Below are 21,254 nucleotides of genomic sequence, written 5' to 3' on the forward strand. Positions count from 1 at the left end.
CGGACGCTTATAAGAAATCCCGCTATGCCCTCAGACGAACCATCAAACAAGCAAAGCATCAATACAGGATTAAGATTGAATCCTCCTACACCGGCTCTGATGCTCGTCGGATGTGGCAGGGCTTGAAAACTATTACAGACTACAAAGGGAATATGCGAGCTGCCCAGTGACGCGAGCCTACCAGACGAGCTAAATGCCTTTTATGCTCGCTTTGAGGCAAGCAACCCTGAAGCATGCAGTGAGAGCACCAGCTGTTCTAGATGACTGTGATAACGGTCTCGATAGCCGATGTGAGAAAGACCTTTAAACAGGTCAACATCCACAAAGCCGCGGGGCCAGACAGATTACCAGGACGTGTACTCAAAGCATGCGCGGACTAACTGGCAAGTGTCTTCACTGACATTTTCAACCTCTCCCTGACTGAGTCTGTAATACCTACATGTTTCAAGCAGACCACCATAGTCCCTGTGCCCAAGGAAGTGAAGGTAACCTGCCTAAATGATTATCCCGCCCCGTAACACTCATGTCGGTAACCATGAAGTGGTTTGAAAGGCTGGTCATGGCTCACATCTACAGCATCCTCCCGGATACCCTAGACCCACTCCAATTCGCATACCGGCCCAACAGATCCACAGATGACGCAATCTCAATCACACTCCACACCTCCCTTTCACACTTGGACAAAAGGAACACCTACGTGAGAATGCTGTTCATTGATTACAGATCAGTGTTCAACACCATAGTGCCCACGAAGCTCATCACTAAGCTAAGGACCCTGGGACTAAACACCTCCCTCTGCAACTGGATCCTGGACTTCCTAACGGGCTGCCCCCAGGTGGTAAGGGTTGGCAACAACATGTCTGCAACACTGATCCTCAACACTGGGGCCTCTCAGGGGTGTGTACTTAGTCCCGTCCTGTACTCCCTGTTCACCCACGACTGCGTGGCCAAACACGGCTCCAACACCATCATTAAGTTTGCTGTTCACCGACAACGATGAGACAGCCTATAGGGAGGAGGGCAGAGAACTGGCAGTGTGGTGCCAGGACAACAATCTCTCCCTCAATGTAAGCAAGAAAAAGGAGCTGATCGTGGACTACAGGAAAAGGCGGGCCGAACAGGCCCCCATTAACATCGATGCGGCTGTAGTGGAGCGGGTCGAGAGTTTCAAGTTCCTTGGTGTCCACATCACCAACAAACTATCATCGTCCAAACACACCAAGACAGTCGTGAAGAGGGAACGACAAAACCTTTTCCCCCTCAGGAGACTGAAAAGATTTGGCATGGGTCCCCAGATCCTCAAAAGGTTTTACAGCTGCACCATCGAGAGCATCCTGACCGGTTGCATCACTGCCTGGTATGGCAACTGCTCGGCAGCTGACCGTAAGGTGCTACAGAGGGTAGTGCGTACAGCCCAGTACATCACCGGGGCCAAGATTACTGCCATCCAGGACCTATATAATAGACAGTGTCAGTGGAAAGTCCATAAAATTGTCAGAGACTCCAGTCACCCAAGTCATAGACTGTTTTCTCTGCTACTGCACGGCAAGCGGTTCCAGAGCACCAAGTGTAGGACCAAAAGGCTCCTTAACAGCTTCTACCCCCAAACCATAAGACTGCTGAACAATTAATCAAATGGCCACCTGACTATTTATATTGACACCCCCCCCCCTCCATTTGTTTTGTACACTGCTGCTTCTCGCTGTTTATTATCTATGCATATTCACTTCACCCCTACCTACATGTACAAATTACCCCCGCACACTGACTCGGTATCGGTGTCCCCTGTATATAGCCTCGTTATTGTTATTTTATTGTGTTACTTTTTATTATTTTTAACTTTTGTTTATTTGGTAAATATTTTCTTAACTCTTCTTGAACTGCACTGTTGGTTAAGGGCTTGTAAGTAAGAACTTCACTGTTAAGGTCTACACTTGTTGTATTCGGCACATGTGACAAATAAAGTTAGATTTGATTTATTGTCTGTGAAATGGGGTAGGTGAATCTGTGTGTGTGTGTGTGTGTGTGTGTGTGTTTGTGTGTGTGTGTGTCTTACGTGGGATTGGGTAGGCAAATCTGTCGGGGTGTTTAGTGATTAGTGTGTTCTTGATGTGTCTTCTGCCCACTCCATGGGCCCCTGTAGAAGAGAGAGCCCTCAGTCAGAAGTGAGAACACCATCTAGTACCCTTAGCCAATACAGCATTATCCTTTATAATTCCAGATGATATTTGTACTTACCTAACAAGACTAGTGTTTTCCTCTTGAACGCAGGCAGTTTCACTACCTCTTCATAGGTGACAAGATCTAGTTGGTCGAATACTGGAGAAAGGGAGGCAAGGAAAGAGAGAGGGATAGTGAGACACTATGAAAGAGAGGTAAAGACCGACATCCAGAGAAGTGCATCTTACACTGGGACAACACAGGACCCTAACAGTAAGGTGAGAGAATGCCTGTGACAGTTAGTTGGACCTGGAGACAATCATAGCCTGGGTACTTGAGTGTTTCAACATTCAACAACACTATATCGACATCTGGGAATGAGAAGGACAAGATGGCTAAAACAGAAACAGACTAGCACCCAGGCTAGCCATGAGATGAAGGGGTAGACATTTTGTCTGTGACAATTAGTGACAGTTATTAACAATTAGTGACAGTTATTGACAATTAGTGACAGTTGGGAGATAATTCACGATTAGGGAATGATCTATGATGTTACAAAGAGAGATAGAGCTTGATCTTCTCCCTTGGAGTCATATAAGTACAATGGCCTGTATGTCCTTAAACGTGACATCATTAAATCAAATAGCTAAATCAGTGATTTATTATAACCCAGTCTAAAGCCCTAATCCAATGAGATGAAGAAGAGAGATTTGTGTAAGACTGTTTACACATGACGGGTAAAAGATGGAGAATATTGTGTTTTCCTTCTGGTCTGATGTGACCTCTGTGACGATCATGACATTCTGTCAGCCGGTTATTGTCATATAAAAGACTGCCGGTCTCACGATAATTGACCATTAATTAACATAAATAAGATTAGCGTCTCCAGGCCTCCATGCATACAAGTCACATACAAGCCGATAATGTGCACCTTTGGAACATCTACATTTAAAAATGCAATGTATGTGTGTTACGTTTGTATTTATTTATATATAAAACGATGGATGGATAGAAGAAGAGATGAATGAGAGAACACAGGACACAACACTCCTGGGTGTCTGTACAGCATACAGCAAAGAGCATATGTCCTTACCCAGCATACAGTGCAGGGTACTGCACATTACACCTCTACTGAACCTAACAGCTGTGTCTGACATGGGAAATACAACACTCAGTACGCCATGTACAGTACTCTCTCTGGAATAGAAGCTCTCTCTCTCTCTCTCTCTCTCACCATCTCTAACGGCTAAGGTTGACTCAATCTCTCCTGATTCCTCTGCTGCTCTGTTCTCTCATTGGCTGGCATGTGTCCTTGAACTTGTGCCGACCTTTAACCTTATGTACAACGTGTCACATTCTGAGAATGACGCTCAGGGATATCAAATGGGGATTCTTTCCCTGAGGAATATGTATGATGATAAAATTCAAATACCTTCTGAAACACACAACACCAAAATAAACTAAATATATGGGTGAGGAGGAAAACCAAAAAACACACATGCAAATACACACACAAACTGCAAAGCTATGTTCTTTCTGTTTTGTGCTGGATCTCTGTTGCTCTGAGCAGGTGCAACAGAAACAAAACGGAAACGTTGGGAGTAGTGCTGAGCAATTAGTGCTTTTTGAGGTCAGTTCGTTTTCGGTTTGATCGTTCAAAAATAATCCCGGTTTTCAATTTTGGTTTCGATTATTTGGGTTGAATGCTGTAACAACACTGAATAAAACAATTAATACAAGTCCCATGATGGTAGTGACTGTCCATTACTGCTCACTTATTAACCATCATTTACTCACATTACTTTAATAAAATATTGCAGTTGTTGAGTGAGTGTATTACATTAGTTTTATTTGATGACTTTATTATTCCATTCCGCGTCATCATCTCATCTCTATAGAGCTGCTGCCTATGCTGTCTGACAAAATCACTATTTTAGTAGTTCTTCAAAGTAAGTAATGTAAGTCATGCATTTACATCTATCAAGTAGATGTGCAATGGATTATGGTCATTGTATTTAATTAGCACATTTTATGTGCTAAACTATATTGAATATTGGCCTGTTGGAAACTACAACTCCCTACTACATTGCACAGTTCAGGCTGAATCTGATTTATCTCTAGAGAAATTGTGCAATGTGTGCATTGAGCTCACAGAAAAAAAAGAACAAAATGCAATTCAAATTATTGAACCGACATCAGACAATTTGTATTTTGTAAACCAAAAAATAACCACAATTTCAGTAAATCGCTCAGCACTAGTTAGGAGTGACAGCTGGTCAACTGAAAGGTTCATAATAACGCAAATTAAAAAAATGATGAGAGACAGAATGAGAATGAGAATGAGACAGAGAGAGAGAGAGAGAGACAGACACAGAGAGAGAGAGAGAGTCAAAAAAGCCAAAAGAGGCGTTAGCTAGCCAGCTACTGTCACTGGTTGTTACTTACATGCAGAGAGGCCGTTTGGAGGGGGACAGCGTGAGAGATGGACAGGGGTTCAGTTACACAACAATATAGAAGTTACCATAGATACAGCAATACAACAATACAACTCTGAAGCAGCAAAGCTCTGATGCCCTGCTTTATATTACTAACCAAACAGAGTAGAATGAAGTTGCTCCCAAACACTGATCTAAGGCCAGTTTTTGTATTTTAAGATCAGGATTTGGGCAGGGTATACTGACCTGACCTTAGATACTGTATGTGTCTAAAGGGCAACTTGTACCCAGAGCGTCACACTTTGGCCTCTTGAGGAGGGAAAGTAGGAATGATTCATCTTTATAGAGTTAAAATGGGACCTAATCATAGGCCTCATACTGTGAACATGCTGCCAGCTATCCCCCACATCACCTCTCATTCTCTCACATGCTGCCAGCTATCCCCCACATCACCTCTCATTCTCTCACATGCTGCCAGCTATCCCCCACATCACCTCTCATTCTCTCACATGCTGCCAGCTATCCCCCACATCACCTCTCATTCTCTCACATGCTGCCAGCTATCCCCCACATCACCTCTCATTCTCTCCTCTACTGCTTGAGCATATTGATGAGTCTCCCCTAATCTGCAACCTCCAGGCCCACTTCCTTCCCCTATCCCCTCCCTGTCCCTATCCCCCTAACACCCTCCCTGTCCCTGTCCCTATCCCCCCCGTCCCTATCCCCCCCGTCCCTATCCCTATCCCTATCCCCCCCCTGTCCCTATCCCCCCCGTCCCTATCCCCCCCCTGTCCCTATCCCTGTCCCTGTCCCTATCCCCCCCGTCCCTATCCCCCCACCCTGTCCCTATCCCGGTCCCTGTCCCTATCCCCCCCGTCCCTATCCCCCCCTTGTCCCTATCCCTGTCCCTGTCCCCCTCACACCCCCCCTATCACCTCCCTGTCCCTGTTCTGTCCCTATCCCTGTCCCTATCACCTCCCTGTCCCTGTCCCTATCACCTCCCTGTCCCTGTCCCTATCACCTCCCTGTCCCTGTCCCTATCACCTCCCTGTCCCTGTCCCTATCACCTCCCTGTCCCTGTCACTATCACCTCCCTGTCCCTTTCCCTATCCCTGTCCTTGCCCCTATCACCTCCCTGTCCCCGTCCCTATCCCTATCCCTATCCCCCCCTGTCCCTATCCCCCCCGTCCCTATCCCCCCCCTGTCCCTATCCCTGTCCCTATCCCCCCCGTCCCTATCCCCCCACCCTGTCCCTATCCCGGTCCCTGTCCCTATCCCCCCCGTCCCTATCCCCCCTTGTCCCTATCCCTGTCCCTGTCCCTATCCCCCTACCTGTCCCTGTCCCCCTCACACCCCCCCTATCACCTCCCTGTCCCTGTTCTGTCCCTATCCCTGTCCCTATCACCTCCCTGTCCCTGTCCCTATCACCTCCCTGTCCCTGTCCCTATCACCTCCCTGTCCCTGTCACTATCACCTCCCTGTCCCTGTCCTTATCACCTCCCTGTCCCTGTCCCTGTCACTATCACCTCCCTGTCCCTTTCCTTATCCCTGTCCTTGCCCCTATCACCTCCCTGTCCCTGTCCCTATCCCCCTCCCTGTCCCTATCCCCCTCCCTTCCCTGTCCCTGTCCCTATCCCTGTCCTTGCCCCATCACCTCCCTGTCCCTGTCACTATCACCTCCCTGTCCCTGTCCCTATCACCTACCTGTCCCGGTCACTATCACCTACCTGTCCCTGTCACTATCACCTCCCTGTCCCTGTACCTATCACCTCCCTGTCCCTGTCCCTATCACCTACCTGTCCCTGTCACTATCACCTCCCTGTCCCTGTCCCTATCACCTCCCTGTCCCTGTACCTATCACCTCCCTGTCCCTGTCCCTATCCCCCTCCCTGTCCCTATCCCCCTCCCTTCCCTGTCCCTGTCCCTATCCCTGTCCTTGCCCCATCACCTCCCTGTCCCTGTCACTATCACCTCCCTGTCCCTGTCCCTATCACCTACCTGTCCCGGTCACTATCACCTACCTGTCCCTGTCACTATCACCTCCCTGTCCCTGTACCTATCACCTCCCTGTCCCTGTCCCTATCACCTACCTGTCCCTGTCACTATCACCTCCCTGTCCCTGTCCCTATCACCTCCCTGTCCCTGTCACTATCACCTCCCTGTCCCTGTCTCTATCATCTACCTGTCCCTGTCCCTATCACCTACCTGTCCCTGTCACTATCACCCCCCTGTCCCTGTCCCTATCACCTACCTGTCCCTGTCACTATCACCTCCCTGTCCCTGTCCCTATCACCTCCCTGTCCCTGTCCCTGTCCCTATCACCTACCTATCCCTGTCCCTATCACCTCCCTGTCCCTGTCCCTATCACCTCCCTGTCCCTGTCCCTATCACCTCCCTGTCCCTGTCACTATCACCTCCCTGTCCCTGTCCCTGTCCCCTCCCTGTCCCTATCCCTATCACCTCCCTGTCCCTGTCCCTATCACCTCCCTGTCCCTGTCACCTCCCTGTCCCTGTCCCTATCACCTCCCTCTCCCTGTCCCTATCACCTCCCTGTCCCTGTCACTATCCCCTCCCTGTCCCTGTCCCTATCACCTACCTGTCCCTGTCACTATCACCTCCCTGTCCCTGTCCCTATCACCTCCCTGTCCCTGTCCCTATCACCTACCTATCCCTGTCCCTATCACCTCCCTGTCCCTGTCCCTATCACCTCCCTGTCCCTGTCCCTATCACCTCCCTGTCCCTGTCACTATCACCTCCCTGTCCCTGTCCCTGTCCCCTCCCTGTCCCTATCCCTATCACCTCCCTGTCCCTGTCCCTATCACCTCCCTGTCCCTGTCACCTCCCTGTCCCTGTCCCTATCACCTCCCTATCCCAATCCCTGTCCTTGCCCCATCACCTCCCTGTCCCTGTCCCTATCCCCCTCCCTGTCCCTGTCACTATCACCTACCTGTCCCTGTCCCTATCCCCCTCCCTGTCCCTGTCCCTATCACCTCCCTGTCCCTGTCCCTGTCCCTATCACCTACCTATCCCTGTCCCTATCACCTCCCTGTCCCTGTCCCTATCACCTCCCTGTCCCTGTCCCTATCACCTCCCTGTCCCTGTCACTATCACCTCCCTGTCCCTGTCCCTGTCCCCTCCCTGTCCCTATCCCTATCACCTCCCTGTCCCTGTCCCTATCACCTCCCTGTCCCTGTCACCTCCCTGTCCCTGTCCCTATCACCTCCCTATCCCAATCCCTGTCCTTGCCCCATCACCTCCCTGTCCCTGTCCCTATCCCCCTCCCTGTCCCTGTCACTATCACCTACCTGTCCCTGTCCCTATCCCCCTCCCTGTCCCTGTCCCTATCACCTCCCTGTCCCTGTCCCTATCACCTCCCTGTCCCTGTCCCTATCACCTCCCTGTCCCTGTCCCTATCACCTCCCTGTCCCTGTCCCTATCACCTCCCTGTCCCTGTCCCTATCACCTCCCTGTCCCTGTCACTATCACCTCCCTGTCCCTGTCCCTATCACCTCCCTGTCCCTGTCCCCATCACCTCCCTGTCCCTATCACCTCCCTGTCCCTGTCACTATCACCTCCCTGTCCCTGTCCCTGTCCCCTCCCTGTCCCTATCCCTATCACCTCCCTGTCCCTGTCCCTATCACCTCCCTGTCCCTGTCACCTCCCTGTCCCTGTCCCTATCACCTCCCTATCCCAATCCCTGTCCTTGCCCCATCACCTCCCTGTCCCTGTCCCTATCCCCCTCCCTGTCCCTGTCACTATCACCTACCTGTCCCTGTCCCTATCCCCCTCCCTGTCCCTGTCCCTATCACCTCCCTGTCCCTGTCCCTATCACCTCCCTGTCCCTGTCCCTATCACCTCCCTGTCCCCCTCCCTGTCCTTGCCCCTATCACCTCCCTGGCCCTGTCCCTATCACCTCCATGTCCCTGTCCCTATCCCCCTCCCTGTCCCTGTCACTATCCCTCCCTGTCCCTGTCCCTATCACCTCCCTGTCCCTGTCCCTATCCCCCTCCCTGTCCCTGTCACTATCCCTCCCTGTCCCTGTCACTATCACCTCCCTGTCCCTGCTCCCCCTCCTCATACGCATGTTGACATTTAATGTCATCAGTCTTGCCCTGGAGGCAGAACTGAGTGGTTTCAAAATTGTCTACATTGTAAAAATACATGAAAACAAACATCTGCTTTTTGGTCTTAATTTAAGGTCAGGGTTTGGCATTAGTGCTAGCTGCATGGTTAAGGTTAGGGTTAGGTTTAAAATCAGATTTTATGACTTTGTGGCTATGCTAACTAGTGACCACTCTGCAGAGCTGCTTCCAGTACATGAGTCATCTCTTTAAATGCCAAACTGCTCCTCATACACCCAGCTGTGCCCGATACCCAAATCAACTCCCATAATCCCTTGGGAACAGCTCAGTGCAGTTGTAGGCTGACATGTGCAAACATCTTTACACAATTAACTGACAAAAAAAGGAACTCTCCCAACAACAAAATCTATATAATACCCTCTCTCCTCTCCAGGCTTCTCAGTGAACAGGACTGGTGGAGAAGCTGACAGCTGATCTCTGGTCAGTGCTGCTCTGCTGTTACTGGTTACTGTTGTCATTTGAGCTGCTACATAGACGCACATGGCAGTGTCAGTTTCTCCTGCACATTGACCCTGGCCTGGTCTCCAGAGATCACAGAGACCAGAGATCACAGACACCAGAGATCACAGACACCAGAGACCACAGACACCAGAGACCACAGACACCAACGATCACAGACACCAGAGACCACAGACACCAGCGACCACAGACACCAACGACCACAGACACCAGAGACCACAGACACCAGAGACCACAGACACCAGAGATCACAGACACCAGAGATCACAGACACCAGAGACCACAGACACCAGAGATCACAGACACCAGAGATCACAGACACCAGAGACCACAGACACCAACGATCACAGACACCAGAGATCACAGACACCAGAGATCACAGACACCAGAGATCACAGACACCAGAGACCACAGACACCAACGATCACAGACACCGATGATCACAGACACCAGAGATCACAGACACCAGAGACCACAGACATCAGAGATCACAGACACCAGAGACCACAGACACCAACGATCACAGACACCAGAGACCACAGACACCAACGATCACAGACACCAACGATCACATACACCAGAGACCACAGACACCAGAGACCACAGACACCAGAGATCACAGACACCAGAGACCACAGACACCAGCGACCACAGACACCGATGATCACAGACACCAGAGATCACAGACACCAGAGACCACAGACATCAGAGATCACAGACACCAGAGACCACAGACACCAACGATCACAGACACCAACGATCACATACACCAGAGACCACAGACACCAGCGACCACAGACATGAGAGATCACAGACACCAGAGACCACAGACACCAGAGATCACAGACACCAGAGATCACAGACACCAGACATCACAGACACCAGAGACCACAGACACCAGCGACCACAGACACCAACGACCACATACACCAGAGATCACAGACACCAGAGACCACAGACACCAGCGACCACAGACACCAACGATCACAGACACCAATGATCACATACACCAGAGACCACAGACACCAGCGATCACAGACACCAGAGCCCACAGACACCAGCGACCACAGACATCAGAGATCACAGACACCAGAGACCACAGACACCAGTGACCACAGACACCAACGATCACAGACATCAGAGATCACATACACCAGAGATCACAGACACCAGAGACCACAGACACCAGAGATCACAGACACCAGAGATCACAGACACCAGACATCACAGACACCAAAGATCACAGACACCAGACATCACAGACACCAAAGATCATAGACACCAGAGATCATAGACACACACACACGCAGCACACACGCAACATACACACAACGCACACACACACACACACACACACACACACACACACACACACACACACACACACACACACACACACACACACACACACACACACACACACACACACACACACACACGCAGCAAACACAACACTTGTACTGTGCATACCAATTTGATAACTGCCCACTCACACACACCCTCATATCTGAGCTTGCCCTTGCGCCCCAGCACCAGGTCTCCCTGCTATTTCTGGCGTGACTGTGTCACTGGAGCCAGTGAATTCCCTGCTCTCCCTGTCCTCCCTGGTCCCACATTCCCTGACCACCTCTCCCTTGTTCCTTGACCACACGTCCCTCTCCATTTCCCTCATACCTCCATGCCACCTTCTCACACGTGAGACCCTCACATTCCATGAAGTAACAGCTGAGGAACATTCTGACTGCATGACTGTGTACTGTACTGTAACAGCTGAGGAACATTCTGACTGCATGACTGTGTACTGTACTGTAACAGCTGAGGAACATTCTGACTGCATGACTGTGTACTGTACTGTAACAGCTGAGGAACATTCTGACTCCATGACTGTGTACTGTACTGTAACAGCTGAGGAACATTCTGACTGCATGACTGTGTACCGTACTGTAACAGCTGAGGAACATTCTGACTGCATGACTGTGTACCGTACTGTAACAGCTGAGGAACATTCTGACTGTATGACTGTGTACTGTACTGTAACAGCTGAGGAACATTCTGACTGCATGACTGTGTACTGTACTGTAACAGCTGAGGAACATTCTGACTGTATGACTGTGTACCGTACTGTAACAGCTGAGGAACATTCTGACTGCATGACTGTGTACTGTACTGTAACAGCTGAGGAACATTCTGACTGCATGACTGTGTACTGTACTGTAACAGCTGAGGAACATTCTGACTGCATGACTGTGTACTGTACTGTAACAGCTGAGGAACATTCTGACTGCATGACTGTGTACTGTACTGTAACAGCTGAGGAACATTCTGACTGTATGACTGTGTACTGTACTGTAACAGCTGAGGAACATTCTGACTGCATGACTGTGTACTGTACTGTAACAGCTGAGGAACATTCTGACTGCATGACTGTGTACTGTACTGTAACAGCTGAGGAACATTCTGACTGTATGACTGTGTACTGTACTGTAACAGCTGAGGAACATTCTGACTGCATGACTGTGTACTGTACTGTAACAGCTGAGGAACATTCTGACTGCATGACTGTGTACTGTACTGTAACAGCTGAGGAACATTCTGATTGCATGACTGTGTACTGTACTGTAACAGCTGAGGAACATTCTGACTGCATGACTGTGTACTGTACTGTAACAGCTGAGGAACATTCTGACTGCATGACTGTGTACTGTACTGTAACAGCTGAGGAACATTCTGACTGCATGACTGTGTACTGTACTGTAACAGCTGAGGAACATTCTGACTGTATGACTGTGTACTGTACTGTAACAGCTGAGGAACATTCTGACTGCATGGCTGTGTACTGTACTGTAACAGCTGAGGAACATTCTGACTGTATGACTGTGTACTGTACTGTAACAGCTGAGGAACATTCTGACTGTATGACTGTGTACTGTACTGTAACAGCTGAGGAACATTCTGACTGCATGACTGTGTACTGTACTGTAACAGCTGAGGAACATTCTGACTGCATGACTGTGTACTGTACTGTAACAGCTGAGGAACATTCTGACTGCATGACTGTGTACCGTACTGTAACAGCTGAGGAACATTCTCACTGCATGACTGTGTACTGTACTGTAACAGCTGAGGAACATTCTGACTGTATGACTGTGTACTGTACTGTAACAGCTGAGGAACATTCTGACTGCATGACTGTGTACTGTACTGTAACAGCTGAGGAACATTCTGACTGCATGACTGTGTACTGTACTGTAACAGCTGAGGAACATTCTGACTGCATGACTGTGTACCGTACTGTAACAGCTGAGGAACATTCTGACTGCATGACTGTGTACCGTACTGTAACAGCTGAGGAACATTCTGACTGCATGACTGTGTACCGTACTGTAACAGCTGAGGAACATTCTCACTGCATGACTGTGTACTGTACTGTAACAGCTGAGGAACATTCTGACTGTATGACTGTGTACTGTACTGTAACAGCTGAGGAACATTCTGACTGTATGACTGTGTACTGTACTGTAACAGCTGAGGAACATTCTCACTGCATGACTGTGTACTGTACTGTAACAGCTGAGGAACATTCTGACTGCATGACTGTGTACTGTACTGTAACAGCTGAGGAACATTCTGACTGCATGACTGTGTACTGTACTGTAACAGCTGAGGAACATTCTGACTGTATGACTGTGTACTGTACTGTAACAGCTGAGGAACATTCTGACTGCATGACTGTGTACTGTACTGTAACAGCTGAGGAACATTCTGACTGCATGACTGTGTACTGTACTGTAACAGCTGAGGAACATTCTGACTGCATGACTGTGTACCGTACTGTAACAGCTGAGGAACATTCTGACTGCATGACTGTGTACCGTACTGTAACAGCTGAGGAACATTCTCACTGCATGACTGTGTACTGTACTGTAACAGCTGAGGAACATTCTGACTGCATGACTGTGTACTGTACTGTAACAGCTGAGGAACATTCTGACTGCATGACTGTGTACTGTACTGTAACAGCTGAGGAACATTCTGACTGCATGACTGTGTACTGTACTGTAACAGCTGAGGAACATTCTGACTGCATGACTGTGTACCGTACTGTAACAGCTGAGGAACATTCTGACTGCATGACTGTGTACCGTACTGTATGGTATGTGCATGCCATTGACCACATGGAAGTATGTGTGTGTGTGTGTACCTGCGTTGTGCTTGGCCAGGTACTTGTCTTTGTACTGTTTCTTCTTCTTGCCAAACCAGGTACAGCTGGCCTGCTGCTCCTGCTTGGTCTTCTCCATGGCTAAACACGCCACACGCCTGGAAACACGGCCGGAAATACATCCAATGAGAGCTAAACTACATCACCTGCTCAAACATTCTAGACTTTTTGGGGGGTTCTTTGAGTGTGCATTCTGGGAGCTTTCTCTGAATCTGGATTCTCTGTGTGTTAAAGTACTCTCCACACCCTAAAGGCTCTATTTGGCCAGGTGGTTGTGTGTCTTCTCACCATTCCCGGAGGTCTGGTGTTCAATGCGTGTGTGTGTGTGTGTGTGTGTGTGTGTGTGTGTGTGTGTGTGTGTGTGTGTGTGTGTGTGTGTGTGTGTGTGTGTGTGTGTGTGTGTGTGTGTATGTATGTATATGTGTCTGGGCTGTGTGTGTGTCTCCTCACCACTCCTGGAGTTCTGGTGAGGGTATGAGCCCTGCGGTGGCGTTCTTAGTGTTCTCCAGCTTGCCCTGCCACCAGTTGTGGTCGTCTTTACTGATGATCTGGACGATGTCACCAACCCGGAAGGGAATCCCAGCCTCCTTGCAGGGTATGAGGTCATCTCTGGAGGGGTCATACTCAAACTGGGCCCTCACGTAGATCTGAGACACATAGACAGGGGTCAGCTAGAGGTCAAGATGGAGTGGGCTGAATGAGTCACTGATGAGGTAGGGACGGAGGGAGAGGGTGAGGGGGAGAGAAAGAGGGAGGGAGAGTGAGTGAGGGAGGGAGAGGGAAAGAGAGAGAGGGCGGGAGAGAGAGAGAGAGAGAGAGAGAGAGAGAGAAGAGAGAGAGAGAGAGAGAGAGAGAGAGAGAGAGAGAGAGAGAGAGAGAGAGAGCAGTTGTGTTGAGGAGATCATTTCCTGTGATGCCCGGTTGCCAGGTTGGAGACCTGGAGAGGGAGGAGTGGTGTGTGGCTGTTTATTTTATTTAACCTTTATTTAACTAGGCAAGTCAGTTAAGAACAAATTCTTATTTATAATGACGGCCTACCAAAAGGCAAAAGGCCTTCTTCGGGGACCTGGGATTACTTTTTTTTTTATAAAATAAAAACAGGACAAAACACACATCACGACAAGAGAGACACCACAACACTACAGACCAATTGGTTTCCAGATCAGAGACCTTTCCCTATAGGTAGTTTTACCTCACGGGGGACACTCAAAGAAATAGCTGTGTGGTATAAATGAGCCTCTCTGTCCAGTTGCCAGGTTGGAGACCTGAAGAGGGAGGAGTGGCGTCCAGACCAATGGGTTGCCAGGTTGGAGACTAGGAGAGGGAGGAGTGGCGTCTGGCTGTACAAACCAATGGGTTGCCAGATTGGCGACCTGGAGAGGGAGGAGTGGCTTCTGGCTGTACAGACCAATGGGTTGCCAGGTTGGAGACATTTCACTATGGGCAGTAGGGCTGGGCGGTATATCGTATTTTATGATATACCGGTACTGATGCAGAGACCGGTTTGGGTATTTACTTTATCTTCTATACAGGTATTTGAATGTTTGCTTTGTTAAATGTGATGCGCCATGTGTTATGTCAATTTCCATAGTTTACTTCGCTACTTGAGTCATCTCTCTCTGCTCTTTTTCTCCGTGCCACTTTCCACACAGACCTAGCCACGCCTCCTGTCACTCAAGGAGCGCATTTGATGTTCCTCAACCACAAGACACTTGCATTCAGTCTGCATGGTCAATGCAGCACATACAACAATGTTGATGACAACAATGCTGTTTTCACTTTGATTCTTAATATAAATCCACTAATGTTCTATAATGACACTATTAGTTTGTGTTTCTTACATCAGCAAACAGCTAGTTTGTCTTTTCTTAGCAAGTTGCCCTAAATCTTGTGAGACACTAATCGTTAGCCGCTAATGCAAATAGCTAGCTAGCTAGCTAATAAATGTACTGAGTAAGAGCAAACGTAGCTAGCTAATAGAGTCTGATAATAACAGTGATGGTGTAGCCCTAAATCAGCATGTTGTTTGTGCAACAGTATCTTCTTCTAAATCAAAGAGGAATATGCAAAGCAAGCATATGTTAGCTACATGAAGTGGCTAAGAGAAAACATGCAATGAGGTCAAAGCTTATAGGGTCCACTAGGAAACACTTATCAACACTTTAGTTCCTACCCTGTCACAATTACTCCTCCCTGGCAATTTAATTTGTTGGCATCTCAAACAACACTGTATTCAAAGTGCCCACTATTATATTCTAATTATAGAATTAGAATAGTCATTCTATTTCCATGATTCCAACAGTGTTGCTCTAATTCGCAAGTCAAATCGCAATTGCAATATTTGGTTAAAAATAAGTCCAAGATTATTTGCCCATATCGTGCAGCCAAATGTGGCAGTGTGGAAATTATCTCAATTGAGCAGTGGTGTAAAGTACTTAAGCAAAAATACTTTCAAGTACTACTTAAGTAATTTTTTTGTATCTGTACTTTACTTTACTATTGTTGACAACTTTTACTTCACTACATTCCTCAAGAAAATACTGTACTTTTTACTCCATACATTTTCCCTGACATCTAAAAGTACTTGTTACATTTTGAATGCTTAGCAGGACAGGAAAATTGTCCAATTCACTTGTCAAGAGAACATCCCTGGTCATCTACTGCCTCTGATCTGGAGGACTCACTAAACACAAATGCTTTGTTTGTAAATTTTCTCTGAGTGCTGGTGTGCCCCTGGCTATCCGTAAATGTAAAAAAAAAAAAAAGAAAATGGTGCCATCTGGTTGGCTTAATATAAGGAATTTGAAATTATTTACACTTTTAGTTTTGATACTTAAGTACATTATATCAATTACATTTACTTTTGATACTTAAGTATATTTAAAACCAAATACTTTTAGACTTTTACTCAAGTAGTATTTTACTGGGTGACTTTCACTTTTACTTGAGTCATTTTCTATTAACGTATCTATACTTTTACTCAAGTATGACAATTGGGTACTTTTTCCACCACTGCAACTGAGTGCAGGAAATGCAGAAATGATAAAAGTGCTGAAATTTGTTTTGGTTGAAGTTGAATTGAACAGTATAAAACAATCAGAGTGGAGAAATCACTTAGAATGTATGTGTTACCACCCTAGGATCACTCACTACTCATAAAGCAAATGTACAACTTTTATTTTTCAAATACCGTCATACCGGCCAATTTAAAAAGAAATACCGTCAAATAGCGTCATACCATCCAATTTAAAAAGAATACTGTGGTATAGTATTTTGGCCATATGGCCCGGCTCTTGTGGGCAGTAGCGTGTGTATGTGGCTGCCCGGTACAAAAAACACGAGTTGTGCTATTAATCAGCATCTTTCTTCAGAGGCAGTACACAGAAGAGGACTGGCCACCCCTCAGAGCCTGGTTCCTCTCTAGGTTTCTTCTAGGGTCCTGCCTTTCTAGGGAGTTTCTTCTAGCCACTGTGCTTCTACATCTGCATTGCTTGCTGTTTGGGATTTTAGGCTGAGTTTCTGTATAAGCACTTTGTGACATCTGCTGATGTAAAAAGGGCTTCATAAACAAATGTGATTTGATTTGACTGATATAAATGGCACAGGGATCGTTAACACAGGGTTGTCTCTTTAGAATCTCTCATGGATCGTTAACACAGGGTTGTCTCTTTAGAATCTCTCATGGATCGTTAACACAGGGTTGTCTCTTTAGAATCTCTCATGGATCGTTAACACAGGGTTGTCTCTTTAGAATCTCTCTTTGGTCTTGTTAAAACATATGTTCTGTATCACTGACTGATTCAACACACCAATACAACCAGAGTACCAGTGTTTTACAGTACGTCTGATAAGACCTGTTCATTTGTTCATATTTATTACATTTCTCTGAGAAGTGTATTGAGACCTTGTGATAATGCACTCTGAATACAGTAAGACTTGACTAGTTACAATAGTCCAAAGGCTGTGGTTTTTCATTGTGGTTTTAGTCGTCTTAGACTATGATAGATTCTACTATATGGGATGTTGTTTAGGGAAGAAAAAAATATTCCTATTACAGTCATCTAAGGGAATAACTATGGTTTAGCCATAGAGATAAAACAATTCCTAGGATGTCTTCCATTTTATCTTAATGGTGTAGCACTGTGGAGGCAACACTATATCTTACCTTGACGGACATTTTATCCTTGATTGAAGGTCTGGGTACGACCATCTAGGATGTGAAAGCACCACACACACATCATGCAGTAAAACGACTACAGAGTGTCTACACACACAGTACGGTGAGTGGAGCTCGGGGGAGATAGAGAATGTTAAGCATTAATGCTACTATGGTGATGGATTAACATGGATGATGTCACTTTCAGTGTTGGACATCAATTCCACTTTATTTCATTTTATTCAGTGGATAAATTGAAATTCACTTAATTTCATGAATTGCCTGTTTCTGTCAAAGAGGATTCAATTCATTCTCTGAAATGGAATTGAAATGGTATTGACCCCAACCCTGGTTATAATGAGGAGACTGGCCGTTGGAATGCTTTTAAACACGCATTCCTTCCTTCTTATAATGAGGAGACTGGCCCGTTGGAATTATTTTGAACACACATTCCTTCCCTTGTTCCTTCTTATAATGAAGAGACTGGCCCTTTGGAATTCTTTTGAACACGTATTCCTACCCTTGTTCCTTCTTATAATGAGGAGACTGACCCGTTGGAATTCTTTTAAACACACATTTCTTCCTTCTTATAATGAGGAAACTGGCCCGTTGGAATTCTCTTAAACATGCATTCCTTCTTATAATGAGAAGACTGACCCTTTGGAATTCTTTTAAACACGCATTCCTTCCCTTGTTCCTGCCTTCATTTTAAAAGATCTGAAATGACTAGATTGGTGAAATACATGGATGAGCTTTAACCTATCCAACACTGTCAGATCAGTGATTGCTGATCAAGGAAGAGAGGTAGAATGCATTCAGTAACAGGAATCCAAAACGGGGTTTCAAATTGAGAGATCATAATGGATGATGATGTCACATGCTAGTGGATGAGATTATAGAGGGCTTGAGGAGCCAGTAACCCCCTCCAAACTGTCCAATACTGCCCATGCATGGGTCTTAGTTATCTGATTAGAGACTGACGTGTAATGCCGTTTAATGTGCTACTGTGCAGTTCAGTGAAGTAACTGCAGCCATGTCTCAGTGAGACAGTGCTACTGTGGGCGACCTCTACTGGTGGCATCTACACACTGGATGTACGCAACTCTCCTGGGAGAAGGTTTGGTTAGGTTTATTAGATTAAAGCTCAGGTCAAGTTACTCGTTGGGTTTGCACTGGTGTATGGATTTAAGATGGGTGTTTGAGTCTACACAGACAGTTAGTGATGGTGTTTCTGTTGGGGTCCACAAAGACAATGATGAAAGGGGTAAGGAGGAGGGTGATGGAGCACCACTGTTTAAACAATGCCTGTGCCATTAGTTTACAGCTAGGATTTTACTAATCAAAGCTAACTAGGTATATACTCTTTGGTTACACAGTTACAGTTAGTCACCAGCTCTGGTCCTGTTGGCCCACAGGGTGAGCAGACTGTCCCAAACCAACCCTGGTCCTGTTGGCCCACAGGGTGAGCAGACTGTCCCAAACCAGCCCTGGTCCTGTTGTCCCACAGGGTGGGCAGACTGTCCCAAACCAGCCCTGGTCCTGTTGGCCCACAGGGTGAGCAGACTGTCCCAAACCAGCCCTGGTCCTGTTGTCCCACAGGGTGGGCAGACTGTCCCAAACCAGCCCTGGTCCTGTTGGCCCACAGGGTGAGCAGACTGTCCCAAACCAGCTCTGGTCCTATTGGTTCACAGGGTGAGCAAACTGTCCCAAACCATCTCTGGTCCTATTGGCCCACAGGGTGAGCAGACTGTCCCAAACCAGCACTTAATGTATCAGCTAGCTATCAACAATAATAATAGATACCTCAACAAGTAGAATCAGGGGTGTTTTTGCTGGGCTGGAACAAAAGCCTGCACTACCCTATAGCTGTCAAGGACGGACGGACGGACGGACAGACAGACAGACAGACTGATGGACAGACTGATGGACAGACAGACACATAGAATAGGTATGACATATGTAAGTAGCTGGGGCAGATTTCGAGTCTGAATTGTCTTTGCTTGAGACCAATATCCAGTAGTATTTCTTTGGGAGAGGTCATGGCTTACAGTAGCTCTACACATTATCCACTATCCAGTCTAGCAGACACTATCCCGCTCTAAACACAGCTTGGAGATCAGTCTGTAGCCACAGTATATTAACAACATTGTAAGTGAATGGAGTCTACTCATATGGGTTGACCTTGGCAGTTAGTCAATGGAGGAGGGGGGGGCATGTGAACTCGCAAACACACTGTGTCTGTGCACATATGCGCACACACACGCACACACAGATGTGTAGAAATTGGATGAGGGGAAATGAATGGAGGAGTTGTGAGGGGTTGTGTGTTACAGTTCAGCTTGTGTGTTTCACAAGGTAGAGACTGCTGGTATTCACCTGTCGACTCTTGGGTTGGACGGTAGACGGCAGATCCTGAAGAGAAAACGCCAGCAGTGACAGAGACAGAGAGTTTACACCAGAGAGAGGCAGGGGAACTGCCACAACACCACCATAATACTGTATATGGAATACAGTCAAACACACATTCCCTACCCTCATGTCACCAATGTTTAAAGAGAGAGAGGGTACAGTGATTCTCAGTTAGCCATACAGACAGAGTTGAGCTTTAGGGTGTTAGAGCAGAGCTTCTGCAGGACAAATCTCGCAGCAGAGAGCAGGAAAGCAGAGAGCAAGCAAAGCAATTTCAGCACCGAAGTGTACAGCTATCAGGTAGGTAGGTAGGTATTTAGGTAGGTAGGTAGGTAGGTATAGGTAGGTAGGTAGGGGTAGGTAGGTCTGTATGCATATGTAGGTAGGTAGGTAGGTATGTATGCATAGGTAGGTGTAGGTACAGTTGAAGTCAGATGTTTACATACACTGAGTTTGGAGTCATTAAAACTCGTTTTTCAACCACTCCACATATTTCTTGTTAACAAACTATAGTTTTGGCAAGTTGGTTAGGACATCTACTTCATGCATGACACAAGTCATTTTTCCCACAATTGTTTGCAGACAGATTACTTTACTTATAATTCACTGTATCACAATTCCAGTGTATCAGAAGTTTACAAACACTAAGTTGACTGTGCCTTTAAACAGCTTGGAAAATTCCAGAAAATTATGTCATGGTTTTAGAAGCTTCTGATAGGCTAATTGACATCATTTGAGTCATTTGTACCTGTTTCCTCCAGCATCTTCACAAGGTCCTTTGCTGTTGTTCTGGGATTGATTTGCACTTTTCACACCAAAGTACCTTCATCTCTAGGAGACAGAACGCGTCTACTTCCTGAGCGGCATGACGGCTGCGTGGTCCCATGGTGTTTATACTTGCGTACTATTGTTTGTACAGATGAACGTGGTACCTTCAGGCATTTGGAAATTGATCCCAAGGATGAAGCAGACTTGTGGAGGTCTACCATTTTTTTCTGAGGTCTTGGCTGATTTCTTTTGATTTTCCCATGATGTCAAGCAAAGAGGCACTGAGTTTGAAGGTCAAAGAGGCACTGAGTTTGAACGTTTTTTTAACAAGAAATATGTGGAGTGGTTGAAAAACAAGTTTTAATGACTCCAACCTAAGTGTATGTAAACTTCTGACTTCAACTGTATATGTAGGTATTGGTAGCTATATATAGGTAGGTAGGTGTAGGTAGGTATAGGTAGGTATATGTAGGTAGGTAGGTGTAGGTAGGTGTAGGTAGGTATAG

At 46.9% G+C, this 21,254-nt stretch overlaps 1 protein-coding gene across 23 annotated transcripts in view; it reads right to left on the minus strand.

Moving 5' to 3' along the window:
- Positions 1–21,254, minus strand: part of LOC106586786 (peripheral plasma membrane protein CASK) — a 236,097-nt gene that overhangs the window by 6,857 nt on the left and 207,986 nt on the right. For 13 of the 23 annotated variants that reach the window (XM_014174428.3, XM_014174419.3, XM_014174420.3 and 10 more), the window contains 6 exons: positions 19,948–19,983; positions 17,581–17,625; positions 13,866–14,062; positions 13,398–13,513; positions 2,239–2,319; positions 2,057–2,137 (listed from right to left, as the gene is read on the minus strand). In XM_014174428.3, coding sequence (XP_014029903.1) covers positions 2,057–2,137; positions 2,239–2,319; positions 13,398–13,513; positions 13,866–14,062; positions 17,581–17,625; positions 19,948–19,983 — 556 coding nt within the window. The remainder of the gene's footprint in view (positions 1–2,056; positions 2,138–2,238; positions 2,320–13,397; positions 13,514–13,865; positions 14,063–17,580; positions 17,626–19,947; positions 19,984–21,254) is intronic. The other 10 variants (XM_014174432.3, XM_014174423.3, XM_014174434.3 and 7 more) reach the window with 3 other exon arrangements.

This window comes from Salmo salar, chromosome 25, assembly GCF_965601325.2.
Source record: "Salmo salar chromosome 25, fSalSal1, whole genome shotgun sequence".
Taxonomy (NCBI): domain Eukaryota; kingdom Metazoa; phylum Chordata; class Actinopteri; order Salmoniformes; family Salmonidae; genus Salmo; species Salmo salar.